The sequence below is a fragment of the Syngnathus typhle genome, linkage group LG19, assembly GCF_033458585.1.
Source record: "Syngnathus typhle isolate RoL2023-S1 ecotype Sweden linkage group LG19, RoL_Styp_1.0, whole genome shotgun sequence".
Classification (NCBI taxonomy): Eukaryota; Metazoa; Chordata; class Actinopteri; order Syngnathiformes; family Syngnathidae; genus Syngnathus; species Syngnathus typhle.
The window spans coordinates 3640616-3655800 of NC_083756.1; the positions used below are offsets into that span (position 1 = coordinate 3640616).

General features: G+C 48.0%; 1 protein-coding gene across 2 annotated transcripts in view; it reads right to left on the reverse strand.

The window, feature by feature from the left end:
- Positions 1-1052: 1052 nt before the first annotated feature.
- Positions 1053-15185, reverse strand: part of cdh7a (cadherin 7a) — a 34497-nt gene continuing 20364 nt past the window's right edge. The window contains exons 4-11 of one of the 2 annotated variants that reach the window (XM_061265833.1): positions 12954-13121; positions 10019-10206; positions 9269-9522; positions 8192-8328; positions 7526-7647; positions 3512-3629; positions 3045-3293; positions 1053-1949 (exon numbers count right to left, since the gene is read on the reverse strand). In XM_061265833.1, the coding sequence (XP_061121817.1) occupies positions 1390-1949; positions 3045-3293; positions 3512-3629; positions 7526-7647; positions 8192-8328; positions 9269-9522; positions 10019-10206; positions 12954-13121 (1796 nt within the window). In that variant the 3' untranslated portion in view covers positions 1053-1389. Of the gene's footprint in view, positions 1950-3044; positions 3294-3406; positions 3630-7525; positions 7648-8191; positions 8329-9268; positions 9523-10018; positions 10207-12953; positions 13122-15185 lie in introns of both variants that reach the window. The other variant, XM_061265832.1, reaches the window with a different exon arrangement.

The following is a 15185-nucleotide window of genomic DNA, read 5'->3' on the forward strand; positions in this document are numbered from 1 at the left end:
GCCACCGGGGCAATCTACCCAAGCGCTGATAGCGAGTCGCGTCGCCTGATTGGCGCTAAGTGTCCCCCGCGGCAAGCATCTTGTCGGACGTGTCCTCCTGATTTGGATTGACAGTCGTCCAAGGCGCCTTGTGCCGCCGCACGCTCTTGTGTGGAGTGTTTGGAGTGTTTGTCTCGCCATACGTCAACAGCAAAGAGCACTTAGCCGCATGCTAATTAGCACTCACATTTTGAGTGGTTTACCGTACACTTCTGCTGGCTCCACAGAGAGGCACAAGTTCTAACTAGGACGATTTTATTAAAATTCAAATAACCGAGTCAAGTTAATTTGAAATCGCTACTGTGGATAAAAAAAGCTTAAATGGGCCTTACATGTTGGTTTAGTGGGAGATGTGCAAAGAACCGCACGTTTAAATCAGTTTGGCGCACAGCAGACGTATGTGAACGACCCGAGATTATAAGTCGATAGCTGGAAAAAGACATTTAACAACTCTGCGGTTTGACTGTATAGCAATTTTATTTCATGAAAAAAAAGTAAAAAAAAAAAATCACAATCTTGCCTGCTGAAAATAAATAACAACACCCATCGGTTGAAAGTGTGAGGAGGGAAAACCAAACGTAAACAACACAAGGTGGTTTTCGTACAGTGAGCGCGTGTTCCATGAATGAAGGTGACCATCCATGCTGGACTACAAAAGCAAAAACTTCACAGTTCCAACTCAGCGCCGAAAGACCGGCACGCTTCTTCTTCTAACGTCTAAGCGGTGTCAATGTCACACAATCAAGAGGAATAAGAATCTAAAAAAAAAAAAAGCCCAACCCGACCCGACAAAGTCGAGGAGGACTCCTTTTATCTCTGACAGGAGAATGAGGATTACAAAAATGAGACAAGAGCGACATTTCAACGTGGCGAGGGCTGAGACGTCAAGTCGTCACTTTTTCGATTGACTCACTTGCTTAGCATGATGCGCGACTTGTTTGAGCACCCCCCCCCCCCACCAGCCCCCTTCAAAACAAGACAAACGTACTCACAAAGTGTTTCAGGACGGCACTCAAGTGCAAAATTGGTGGCTTTGACCAAACTTTCCAAATGCAAACGTTTCTGCTTGGCCAGTTGGGTGTGTGCATTCCAAAGTTTCCAAACTTGGGTCGGTTTTTGATGATCTTTTTGGATGGCTGTCAGACACCCTTTGGAAACGTACCTCCCGCTTGGCGTTACGCAATCAGCGTCTCGTAGCGCACAACCCCAACAAGAAACTTCAACTTGAGTCGACACACCTGAAGTGAGATCCGTCTGAGGAATTAAACGAGGCCCAAAGCTTTTTCAAGCGTCTTTCGCTTGGCTTACTGCGTCTTGTCTTTGAATCTCTCCCAGTAAATTGCTCATCCGTCAGTGTCCTCCTCTTCCTGCATTCAAAGGCTTCGAGAAAACGCCGGCGGCGCCGTCGGCGTTGCCGTAGAGGTCGGCCAGTTTCTTGAAGCGCGGTCCCCAGTTGCTGAGGTAATCATAGTTCTGCTCCGAGTCGGTGCTGAGCGACTCCAGCGAGCTGAGTGAGTCGGCCACTGAGCCGCTGCCCTCGAAGGCGTACGTCTGCAGCGAGTCGTACGGCGGCGCCCACGGGTCCACGTCGGCGTCCTTCAGACGCTCCCAGATGAACTCACGGAACACCACGTTGTCCGGGAGTGACTTGTAGGCCGGGCGGGTCGCCGCCGAGCTGGCGGGGGTGTACTGGAAGAAGGTGGGCGTGTCCGGGGTGACGTCCCGCCGCGCGCCGGGGTCTCGGATGACGTTGAGGTTTCGCAAGGCCACCATGTCGAAGGCCTCCGTGTCCTCCTCGCCACCGCCCTCGTCGTCGTAGCGGACGATGTTCTCCCGGATGTCACGCTCCTCCTCCAAGATGAGCGGAACCTTCCGCCGCCGGCGCGCTGTCACGATGAGAAGGACGATCGCTGCGGAAGACAGATGGTGGAGTCAGTATGGAGTGACAAACGACGCTCTTCAGACGCCATCAAGTTGTTGGCGGCGCCATTAGCAAAACGCTTCAGACGCGGCGGAGATGCAAATGACTTTGAAGCACAAGGCGTAAACCAAGCTAACGATCCATCTATCTCGACGAGGTCCAATCATCTTTCTTCTAAAATTAGTGAGCCCGTGACATAACCTTAGCGCCACCGCCGTTCTGAAACCAGGAAGCGTCGACGAGCCGAGTGGCATGGGTTTGAGCTTGCGGCGCATTAGCGGCTGAAAATAACTCTCCGCCCAAGCAAAGTGGCAAATGTCGAATCGTCCTCCATCCATCAATGTCAAGCTGCTGCCAGCAAAATATCATTTTGCGGCCCACGTTTCCTTTTGGCGCCAGCCCCCTTCGGTCGCTAATCACGTAGCAAACGGAAGAAATTGACCCGCCGATGACTTTTCTCTGGCACTCGCAAGGGCATCGGTCCCAAACCTGACGGCTCGGGATTTAGCATCGGCGTTTCTTGGAGTCCTGCAATCCCAACCGATGTTAAGATCAAAAAGTTGTAATTTTAGTCGCGAAGTCCGATTGCTGTTTTTCTAACGTGGATTACAGGAAAAGTGTTCCCTTTTGACAAATTCCTTCTCGTATCCTCAAATAACCTCAAAGGTCTTTTGTAAACGTACGCCAAACTGTCAGTTGTCGTCTCCTTCCGCCTTTCGTAAACAATTACGCTGCCGAAACGCACAAATGCTGTCGACGAGCGCCGTCAAGGCAAAAAAGATGACAAGTGGTTGCCGTGTGAAGACGGACGGATGGACGGACGACAGACCCGAGTGGACGGGAGAAAAAAAAATCTAAGCGCTCCATCACATCCTAATTGGCCCTCAAGAGGATTGTGCACCTAAATGATGGCGCCATAGTTGTCAGGATGCCTCGCTTTAAAAAGATTTCCATCATCAAGAAAATACAAAGTATACCTCAAGGAGGGACAATTTTCAACGGTGAAAAATGATCATTTTATCAAATTCATTATTCAGGAAACACGGGAGCGGACCGATGAGTGGCGGAGAGGCCGACTTCTTACCCAGCAGTGTGAGGATGCAGCCCAGAATGGCCAAGAGAGCGCCGGTACCGAGACCGGTGGCGGCGTAGGCCACGGCGCCGCACGCCAGGGGAACGCCGTCGGCGTCGCACTCGCACACGCGCACCGACAGCGTGTTGGTGCTACTCAGGGCCGGGCTGCCGCTGTCGGCGATCAGCACGGGCAGACGGTACGCCGGCTGCTCGCGTCTCCGGAAGGCGCCGCGTTTGGTCAGTACGGACGCCGTGTTATCTGGAAGCGACACACACCAAAAGACGGCAAATGTGGAGGTTTTGATGCTGGCAAAAGGAAAACAAAAGTCTAGGGCTAGCATTTCCATAGACCAGTAGTATATAAATAAAGACATAAGTAAACAAATATTAAATGATTGCTGTCATTTGTTAGCTGGGTTTGATTCGGAAATCTAAGAAGAGAAAACATGGCTTCCTTGAATGAAAGTGCATGGTTACCTTTGTTGTCCCGGAGGGTGAAGTTGAAATTTCCTGCCACGGCGGCATCCAAGGAGAAGAAGAAGCGGTGACCGTTCTGAGGCTCGTCCTTATCCACGCCGCTCACCGTCTGAATCACCTGCCAAGAAGACCAAAACAAGCCTTTGAAAATCCAATGCAATATTTGTAGTGTGGACGGCAGACGACAGCTTTGACAATGGCGTCAAGGTGGGCGTCGCTGACTCATTCCCCTCAAAAGCTGGCGACTCCTTCGCAGCCCCGCCGGCCCTCCCCGACAACTTATCGGGCCAGGCAGACCCGCTGTACTGACAACATTACAAAAAGAAAATTCAAAACAAAATAATCTAGTTTTTCTCACTTGTATCCCAACACGTGGAGGTGGCGCCAAAACGATCACAAAATGTCGCTTGGGCTTCATTGGGGAGGACAAAAAAAACGTGATCGGTAGAGCTGGAGCTATAAATCCGCCTGTTGATGAGAACGCACCGTACGGCGGCGTCAGTCGCAGGGCCGCGTTTCGTTTCTTTATCGCCGAAGGCGTCGATGCGGCGTCGGGATTAGCCGAGACCGAACCTGTACCCAATGTTGTGACAGCTTGCCATAAGCCGCCATTCAACGGCCAGATCGCGCAAGCTATGTTATGGAAATTTGGATAGCGCGATCAACAACAAGGAGGAGGAGGCGGCCCGGCCTTTGCACAATTTCAACCTTTTCATGTCCTTTGAGAGGCGAGGACGGATCGGCGGCTTATCGGCAAGAAGGCGGCGGCGAGAAAAGACGCCCTCCCCCCAGGAAATCTAGACTTAAATCAAACACTTTGTAATGCATAACGTCTTTCATTAGCCCGAATGAGGAGGCCCGCGAGTCGGCGGATGAAAACATTCCTGCCGACTCGAAAAAGGCAAAGGAAGAGTTGTGAGCGAAGTGTTTTGTTTTTGAAAATCTTCAGACTGCTGCTGGCCGAAGCACCGCTTTTGCAAGTTGGACAAATTCAACAGCAGTCGACCAACAAATAAGCGCGTTCCGTGCATGAAGTTGTTTTTCATGGCCAAAGAGTCACGCAAAGACTCGAGGGGGCGAATCCCGAGGGAGCTTGTCATCATTCATGCATGAACGGGCTCCAAAACTGACCTATATAAATCATGAATATTATGCAAATGAGAAGTCCCAACTTGAATAATTCTCCTCCCCGTATTGCTTGCAAATGTTTTCCGTGGTAAAGCTTTTGCACCATTTGAACGCGCAGTGGCGGATGCTGGTTAATTTCGGCCGACATCATAAAATGTGTTGCGAGTTGGCGCCCTTGAAATGAAACGCACGCCACCTAACACACAAGCCCCGCCCCCTCTGGAAAAAGCCAATTATCTCGCAGCGTGGCTACTTGAATGCTTTCTCCAAAAATTGTCTTCGCGGTAGCTGAGAGAAACGCGAACATCACATCTGACAGCGAACACGCCCGGGTGCCTTCTTTGACATCGACAAAGAAAGGAAACCCGTCCGCGTGGAATATTCAAACGCGTATTAGCAGACGCAGCCGAGCGAGCGTCTTTGAAGCAAACGCAAACTTCGAGATCAAGGCGTGGAGTGGAAATAAGCGCGCCGTCGACGAGGTGGCACTTGTCGCCGTGGCGATATGACAGCTGTCAGCGGGGATGTGTGGGGGCACGCGGCTTTCGCAGCTTTCCATCCGCGCCCTAAACATCACCCGCATGTGACGCCCGCCATGACATGGCGGCGGCCTGCTCGGCCTGATGCGGATTACGCGAACGTTGCCATCCCAACGTGTGATCCGATGATGTTTTTTTTTATAGCTTGCCGCATGTTTGTTTTCACCTCACCTTGCGCCTTGCAGGCTGAAGTGATAATTTGGACGGATAGGCGATGACATCGTCACTCGCACGCGGTTGATGTGGAAGTGATGCCAAAGTGCAGTTGAGACCGCAGCTGGCGATGCACTTTGCACTTCAGGGAGAGACGAGATATTAAAAAGGGGTAAAAAAAAACGACGAGGCAAATTTAAAGCAAATTTGTCCCAATGCACTTCAATTTATTTGGGCGCAAAAGTAAAGATAGATTTTACTGTCGATGATTGTGTACAAGATCCATTTTGATAACTTGGCACAATGGGGGGGGAAAAAAGACGTTTTAAAATAGTTTGCTTGTTTTATCAGCGCGCCTGGCTGGCACTTCTGATAAGGGGAAAAAAAAACAAAGAACTGCTCTCAAAATGTCTTTCCTCTTTTGTTTTAAGTACCCCAAAAAATGCAATCAGAAAATGACAACACACAAAAAAACTTGGAGATCAGACGTCGGCATTCGCCTCTTCTGATTCTTGAAGCAGACATCAAACAAGTCTCTCGATATCTCAACTATTGTTGCGTCGTCGTCATTACGCTCTTAGCTCGACTTTCTCAAAGTCACAAACAGCCTCGAGATCTCAATCGTGACAATCCGTCAATCATTCACGCAAAATGTCAAGCGTGCTTGACTTGACTTCTTTCTAGTCCTGTTTTTTTTTTTTTTTTTTACAATGTGCCATCGTTTGCCGAGGTTGAATCAGGGGTTGAAAGTATCTCTTGAAACACGGGGACTAAAAATAACTCCTAAAAAATCGACTTAAACTAAATGTTCATATTTTCCATGGGCGGCCATGATGGCAAGGGATGCTGAATGCTAGACCAGGTACGCTCATAGATATAATGCGGCGGGGGCAGGGGCTGCCCTGGCTACCCCACCAATTAATAAAGATGGCAGAGTGCAGATGCCGTCGATGATCCGTGACAAGCGTCAAGTGCGTTCCGCGGGGAGCCGCTGCCGACGGACGGCCTTAATTACGTAGGCCCGACCGCTGCAGGTTATTCCCACGGCCGCCAAGCCCGCCATTTGATTTCATCTTCGGAGCAGCTAGCGGGCGTGACAGCCAGTGGGCGGCCTAAGCGAGGGGACACGGCCATTACTGGACCGGCGCACATGCTAAAAGAGCAGTTCAATTAATTTCAAATCAGCACTCTGACATGTTGCCAGTCCGACATTTCATCTCTTTTATTGCATCGCAACTGCTAGAAACTGACCGGGTCCGATTAAAACGGTCGCCACAACAAGGTCACGTCACACATTTGCCTCAAAGGTTGACTTTGGAGAGAAGATCGAGAAAAAGGACCTTAGGGCCTCAAAGCAAGGACCTTCTGAACCTCGAGCTAAATGAATAAAAATAATTAGATCTGTTTTTATCATTCTGTTGCATATGTTCTGATCCTCCAGAAGGACGAAATAAACTGACTGATTAGCAACATTCCGCTCGAGACGTGGCGCACCGTGTCTGGGCCCGCTTTGATTGCTTCGGCGCGGTCACATTCACATCAGGAATGAATTACGGTGGCGCTCGTAGGTGGTGGTGGTGGGTGGGGGGGGGGGTAAATGGGCAACGCGTATCGGAGCGGAGTGCTGGCGTGAGATTGATGGCTGATAGAAAGCCGCCGCTGCTTTTGTTCAGCAATAATCATCGGCGGACAAGTGGAAAGGACGATAATCATCCAGCGGCGGCGGCGGCGGCGAGGGCTTTGTCGATAACGCCGGTGGCTAATGAAGACGCAATGTTTACGCTAATAACGACTCGAGGATGACGTGCGGGTAAAACAATTTCATTTCAGCTTCAACTGCACTTAGCCGCTTTGATTTGTAATGATTTTGAAAATTAACACAAAAGAAGCAGGAAAAAGTCTCCAAGCCAAATCGGAACTCCTTCCTGCATACCAATCAAATCACTTTTTTTGCCACTCTCATCTCAGACAAAAGTAGTGTGCAACATCTTCAACAAGGCCCTGTCTCGATTGCAGCCCGCCACTGAGGCTGGCCAATGGCGTGCCCCCGTCAGCCGCTGCCTGATTGCCTTCCCCAAAAGCTGCAGAAATCAGCACGACGGCCACTCAGGTCATTTAGCAACAACCTGGCCAAATGCGAACACATGGAAAGAAAAAGCTTCACGCAGGCAAGCAAGGTTGAGGAGGGACGTACCGTGCCCGCCGGAGCGTTTTCACACACCAGCGTCTCGTAGTCGATGGCGAAGACGGGCGCGTTGTCGTTGACGTCCAGCACGGTGATGACGGCCGCGCCTTTGCCGATTTGGTTGGGGTCCTCTGAAAGACGGACAAAAGGAGCGGCGCTCATATCACTCTTGCTTTACGACTTCCCGCGCCAACGCTTAAACGTCTGTGGCCGGGCGCAGCGGACACTAATTCGGCTTGGCGGGCCCGGCCCGAGATGATGCGCTGACATTCAGAGGGCTGACGCAGCGGACACAGAAAAAAAGGACGCGCAGCACCCCGGGGCCACCGGCAAGCGTGTTGCGCTGACATGGAGGCTGGCGGACACCCGCTCCGCAGCTGCTAATTGCGTCTGAGCGCCACTACATCACACGAGGAGGAAAAGTAAAAACCCCGAGTCATGACCTCCCCCAGTCGGGTTGGGTCAGAGCAACTGTCCTCACGCGTGACTTCATTCTCACTGACAGCACTACAAAATCTTTATGGAGTGCCGTGGCGCCACATTTGCACACCCCCAACGCGCTCAATTAGGACTCCGACTCTTCTTGATTGCCTTATAAATAGCCCAGACAAGCCACGGAGGAAAAAAAAACAAAAAACAATGAAACACACGAGGCGACGGTTGCGCTTGACTCACGACTCTCGATGGCGAGGATGGTGATGTTGTGCACCGAGTTGGCCTCGCGGTCCAGCGGCTTGGCCGTGCTGATGATGCCACTCAGCGCGTCCACGTTGAAGAAGCGCTCCATGTCTGTGTTGCGGTCGATCGAATACCTGCAAAGCAGCGCACACCCCTCAGTCAACTTGCACAATTTTTTAAAAAAACTGAAACGCATGCATGCAAAATCAATACATGTTAATAACATCGATGTCATTATTTTTTTTATTTTATTTATTTTTATAGTTTTATTTATCATTGTATTTTTTATTTTTCTATTTATGATTTAATTTTTTATATAATTTTTTATGAGAACATTGTAAGTTCAATTAGCCTTTATTTAAAAATGATGCATGCGTGTCATTATTTTGTTCGTTATTTTATTCATTTTTTATATTTTTATTTATTATTGTATTTTTTTATTTTTTTACTTATTTTATTTTTTATATATATTTTTTATGAGAACATTGCAAGTTCAATTAGCCTCCACCTATTGACTATTACAGCAAAATAATTTGACTGCGGTGGCGCCATTAGTTCAGCAATCATCTTCAATTCGTCTGGTGTGTTGGAAAAAATCATTTCGCAGACGCTGATAGCAACCAAGAAAAAAAAAAGAAATACAATGCTGCAGTAATTTGATTTTCTGATTAGGGCTAGTAACAATTGTGATGGAACATTGACTAAATTCATTCAATTAATACAAAGCGCTTGGAGAGCGGGGGGTCACCCGTACGACACTCGACAGATTGTCAACGCAACGTTTAGAAGTGAAAAGGCCACAGTGGTAAGCCTTGACCCGTCTAAAAGAATGCCCTTTTCTGGCTTCAAGATGGCATTTGACTTTTGCAGATGCTGCACACCCCCTCCACCTCTGCTCCCCTTCCCCCAAGCACAAACGGTGCCATCTGGCAACGCTCGTGACGGCCACATGGGGGACTTTGCGGTGCATTGAGAGCGTCGCTTCTGCTGAGCCTTTCATTGTGATGACTTCTGAGCCCACCCCAACACAATGCTCAAGTTCTCACAAGAGAATAAAGTGACATTCCGTCGTACCTGATGCTGCTGTCGGAGGTGTCCGGATCGTGGGCCGACACTTTCCCGATGGACGTGCCCACCCGGGCGTCCTCGGAGACGGACATGGTGCTGAGCGGCGAGGCGAAGACGGGCACCTCGTCCACGTCCTCCACGCTCACCTTGAGCGAGGTGGTGTCACTGAAGGGGCCCAAGTTCAGGAAGTTGGAGTCGATGTTCCTGTTGGTGGCCTCCACCCGCAGAGAGAAGCTGTTCTTGCTTTCAAAGTCCAAAGGCTGCCAGAGGGGAAGGGGGGGGGGGGTACTATTAAGGAGCCGTTACTACTGATGGATCGTCGTCACGGCGACATAGACGTCATCGTATCACTTTGGCGTTTAATGCAACATGCGAGCGCCTCAATTTGACACTTTGATCGGCGCGTCCGAATAATTGCTTGGCAACAACAAATCAAAGACAGACAAAGATCCATTTGGCACCCCTGACATGGATGGTCACAATTTAGTAGGATTTGGACTATTTATGGTGCTTTTTTGTGGAGGCGGTTTCATGTCGCAAAAGCATCGGTTGTCATGGCGGCGCCATGTGGTTTACACAATTCAGACCGCTTGGAAACGAGCACTTTAGGGGAAGGGGGAACAACTGAGCAGCTGCTTAGAAGCTTTTCGAAAAAAAAACATTTGCACATGAATGAGCTATAAAGCAAAAGTGCCAAATCGGACATTAATGATGTGAGCTAGTGATTGTTGCTAGCTGGCGTTGTCTTGGCTGTACCTTTAACAGGAGGAGGACTCCCTCCTGCGTGTTCTCGTCCGTGGTGATGTTGAAGACGCCGGGCCCATCGCCATCCATGATCCTGTAGTCCATCTCGGCGTTGGGACCCACGTCGGAGTCGGCTGCCTTGATCCGAGCCACCACCGACTGCACGGGAAGCGACTCCAGCACCGTGTATTGGTTGACCTCTGGGAACAAAAGGTCAGATGCAAGATTGGAAGCTAGCTCATGAGGCTACCAAGGGCGACGTGGTGGAAAATGTTTGCCAACGAAAAACTGACCAAATCTTTCCAAAGGTTTTGGACTTTGGAGCACAGCCAACAAAATACAATAATTGGGGCCAGTCTTTATTTATACAGGCGGTAAATATTAAAGGCATCTCGGTTGCCGTGGTGACAAGACGTTGACAAGACTCTGTGCAGAGGCACGATTTTGGATCCAAACTGCTAATCGGCTTTCACAAAGCACATTTTCACATGAATGAGCGTTGAGTGACACCCCTGGAAAAAAAAAAAATCAAAGCTTTGCCCTCACCTGCTACGGCAGAAATTATAAACGTGAGTACAGCAGCTTTCATTTCCACACAAACCTTTTGAACAAGCTCTAATCGTTGGCAAAAAAATTGTGCAATCTGTCATTCACGTCAACGTCTGAGTTCAACTGCGGTGCAAGCGGTGCAGCCCAAAATTCACTCTCAAGTGCGGCTATACCAATAAGGCCAAAATGATCATCACGATGATTTGGGATCAATGTTGCAATCACCGTTGCAAATACGGCGAGACTATTCCAAATTGGACAGGCCAACATTTTGTTTCCAATTGAGCAGCCATCCCAAATGATTGCTCCTTAAATGGAAGTTCAATTCCATTGTGAGCTTCGGTCCACTCCGATCCAAGCGTCCACTTCACAAGATTCGATTACAGCATGCACGGCTCTCATTGGCTTTCCCCGAGCTTTTGTCCGACCCCTGAAGCGGTCTGGCGAGAATAAAGGAAGGGAATCATATTCATAATCATAATCTCCCCCCAATCGGCGTGACAGAGCTCATTACGAGACCTTTTCTGTGTTCCTGACAGTGCCCCCCCCCTCCCCCGTCTAAATGCTAATCTGCCCCACATTGTTTGCGGCCATGTAATCTGTATAATGGCTTTTTAATTTGCCGTGGAATAGCGGCTCTCTAAAAGGCGAGCGGACCGAGAAAAAAAAATCCAATTTGCTCGTTTTCCACCTTTCCTCCACTGAGTAGCCCATCCAGGTCCCCTTTCAGGCCCGCTCCGGGTCTCTAATGCGTTGTAATGGACTGTGAGGAAAATAAGAAAAAATGAACCCAGGTTCATCGCTGTCATGCGCAAAGGCAAAAACGCAACTCACAGACCCTAACCGAACACCATTTTTCCCAAATATAAATAGAACGTTCTTCTCGGGGCATTTTGGTTCGCTTCATTTCCGGGGCGAATCCCAACTCGGAACTTTAGGCGAACCCTAACGCGGCAAAATCTACGGGAGCAAAACCAAGTAAGTTCTCTGACAGTTTATCTCCCTTGGAGCGACAGCTGGCCGCATCCGGGATTCAGGGGGCATTGATAAATTGTTGTGCAAACTTCAACGCCTCGGCACACTCCCTCGCCCCGGGAGGCAGCAAATTGACTGGCTGGCGCGTGGCGGTCCGAGAGCGGCGAGCCAACCGCGGGGTGGCGGGGCTATTGGTGGCAAACTGATTGCTGGCGCTTTGGATTATATCACAAGAAGCCCCAGACGTCTTTGAATCCCAAAGCTGAGCCAGGAAGCCATTAGCACGTCAGGAAATAAATCCACAACAACAACAACAACTAAAAAAAAAAAAGGAATCGGATTGATCCCGGTTATCCGATGCCAAAGCTTTGCGCGGTTCTGATGAGGAATGAAGCAGGGAGATTGCCCACCTTGCAGGAAGGCTTTTTAATTTGCTGCTAGCAAAGACCAGAACAAAGTGAAGTAGTTAGTGAAGCTGCAAGATTAGCTTCGGTGGTAGAGGTGCTAACACACAAATAAACAAACTAACATACAAACAAATGAAAGAGCTAACAAACATACAAAAAACAAACTTACCGACAGAAGAAAAAAGAACAAAAAGCTAGACGACAAAATCAATTTTCAAACCTAAAATAACAAAAAACTAATTAGCCAACTAATAAAGAAAGCAACTAGCAAACAAGCCAGGTAACAAACAGAGCCAAGACGGTAGTAACAAAACAAAGGAGCAAAACAAATCAACTAAACCGCTAACAAATTAAGAAAAGAACAATATAAAACTAATCACAGTAAGATAGAAAGCAACTTAGTTTGGACAGATACGATCCAACATTTCATGGCTTCTTCCTCGGCCAGTCTCTGGCTATTGTTTTCCACAAGTATGCCACTTATGTGCTTAGCGAAGGTTGTTTTCAATTTACCATTCACTCTGATTGTTATACAATCTGCATCCCAAAAGAATTCCAATTTTCTAACTACAAGTGCAGCAAGTGCCTTGCTGACTTTAAAATGCTTGGATGCCAATCAACAAAGGAGAGCAGAAATCATGCGCGCCAATAAATCAGACGATATTTGTTGTAAGGCCAAATGTGGTTAAAAGTATCTGAAACAAAAGTAGCAATTATGTAAAGTGGTGGTTGAAAGTGTCAGTAAGCGCTTCTGAATGAATGTCTCTCCACTCAGCTTATCTCGAGAGCACTTTATCACATTATTTATTGCACATGATTTTAATCAAGTTCAAAAGAGGGGGTAAAAAAAAGCTTGGAGGGGTTCTTTTTTGGTTGCTTTTGTCCATAGAGAAATAAAGACGTGTTTTGGAGTCAAATTCATAACCGTCTCAAACGGAAAGCTGAAGGCTCCAAGATGTTCATAGGAAAAACTTTAGCACCATCAATCAGTGTTACCAGGCGGAGGCGGGGCTTACTGTGAGGGAAGCGAGGCGGGTTGTCGTTGACGTCGGTGAGCGTGACGGTGACGGAAGTGGTACCCGAGAGGCCGCCCATCTGGCCCACCATGTCCTTGGCCTGGATGACCAGCACGTACTGGTCGCGGGTCTCACGGTCCATGTTGGGCAAAGCCGTCCGGATGACACCTGAAGGCACAAGCAAAGCACGTTCGTTAGCGTCTCGCTAAAATTCCTGCAGCATTTTGATGAATGCTTTGTTTTGTTTTTGTTCCAATCACAACCTTATCTCCACAACGTTTCCTGATACGTTTTGAAATTCAGGGAAAGTGCGCTAATCCTTCAAAAGCAATCACTGTTGCTTTCGAAGTTAATGACTTGCCGTTCGTTCATTAAACGACGCTTATTAAAGATTCCCGCCGAATGCGAGAGATTACTTTGTCATTTCTCAGCCGCTCGGCGGTTTGATGGAGCAGATGAAAAGGCAAATTTCTCGTCATCTTCAAGCGATGAAAAGCGGGAGGGAAACACTACTCGTTAAACACATAGTTGTGTTCAATCCTCAATTAACCGTGTTGTGTTTAGACACACAATTAGCAGTGTCGCTAATGGAATTAACAAATCAATCGTTAATGAAATAGCCGAGGCAAACGTGACATATATGACAACAAGTCTGCGTGGATGTGATTAACAACAATGACTAGAAAGTGCACCATCAAGCTATAGTTAGCAACAAGCTAGCGAACATTTTCTAAATGTCTTCATGTTGTTGTTAACACTGAAAATGATTCACTTATAGCGTAAGATTGTTTATCGTTTCAAAGCTGTGGTGCTTAACTTATTTTTCAAAGAATGAATTGCCTTTTTGGGAGCCCCAACACCCCAGAAGCGAAGCTCAATGCCTGAAATTGAACAGGAAGTCGGCCATTTTGCCAATTTGGGGGAATTCTGGAAATGTTCCTAAATGGAAGCTGCTTCGAGGGCTTTTGTTTGTCCAGAAAAGGGCCAAATTTGTGAGCCTGTGCTCTAATGATATTTGGGCGCCCCGGACCTCTTCCGCAGCTGTCTGGTGGTCTCACGTGTTCACGGTGAACATTAAGCGAGTCTTTTGTTGTCAAGCTTCTGCCTGACTCGGGGAACTTAAGGCGCTGCATTGCAGTGGCTGTCACCACTTCATGAATTAAAACTACATCCATAAAAAATACACACTGTGGGTTGTGTGGGAAGAAGCCTAATATTATGCCAAGCGTATTTTTTTTTTAATGTTTGGAGTCGCGGCTAATGAGGCCGCCGTGACAAGGACGATAGCGGCAGGCGAAACTGTTTTGTCAAAATTCCACTGCTTATTTCAGTTGTTCCTCCCTCTTTAAGGTTTATTGCATCACTTCAAAAAATGACGTCAATAAGTGGATTAACTTGTTAAAAACACGTGTTTACACAAGGAACCGCCAGGGACATAAATCAGGATTACTTCCAACTCATCACTGATTGTTTTTTTCTCACTCACACGATTGTAATCCTCTCATAAATCATGTGGATTTATGCTTGAATACTGAAATGTGTTTCAGTAGACTGTATGAGAGCAACCACTTTGTTAGGTACGCCTACACTGAACAAATTGAGGGGTCCTGAACATGAGCCCAGCAGTACTCCTTTTAAAGTTAGAACAAAACACCAGTTCAGCAGGAGATTTGGTGGACACGTCTATCATTAAAAAATACAAAAAAAAACATGCACAAAAAAGTCTCAAGGACCCCGGCCTGAAAATAAACAGGAAGTTCAAAATCAGTCATTCCAAAGATGCTAAGGAAAACGTACTCGAAACGCCTCGACGTAGCCCACTGCAATAATAAAAATAGTGCGAAACTAAAACCTCTCTGACAGTGTCATCAATCAAACCAGAGAATCTACCTTTTTTAAAATATATTTCTTGTATCAAGTGTTAGAAGGTGAGGCGGGTCTACCTAATGAAGTGGCCGGCGAGTCTTGTGAAAAATTGCTCAGTGTAGCTTGTTAACGTTCTTTCTGGAGGACAATCGCTTGCTTTATTAACTTGTCAAGCTTGCGCACGCACACATACACACGCACGCACACACACACACGCACACACACACACACACACACACACTTTAATGTGCACCCAGATACTGCTTTTGGGCCGGCGCCAACATCCCGGGCTTCTTCGCTGGCCGAGCACCGCTGATTAAGCTTGGCTCTCTTTCCAGCCAGCAAGAAGCTGATTGGCTGTCGTGA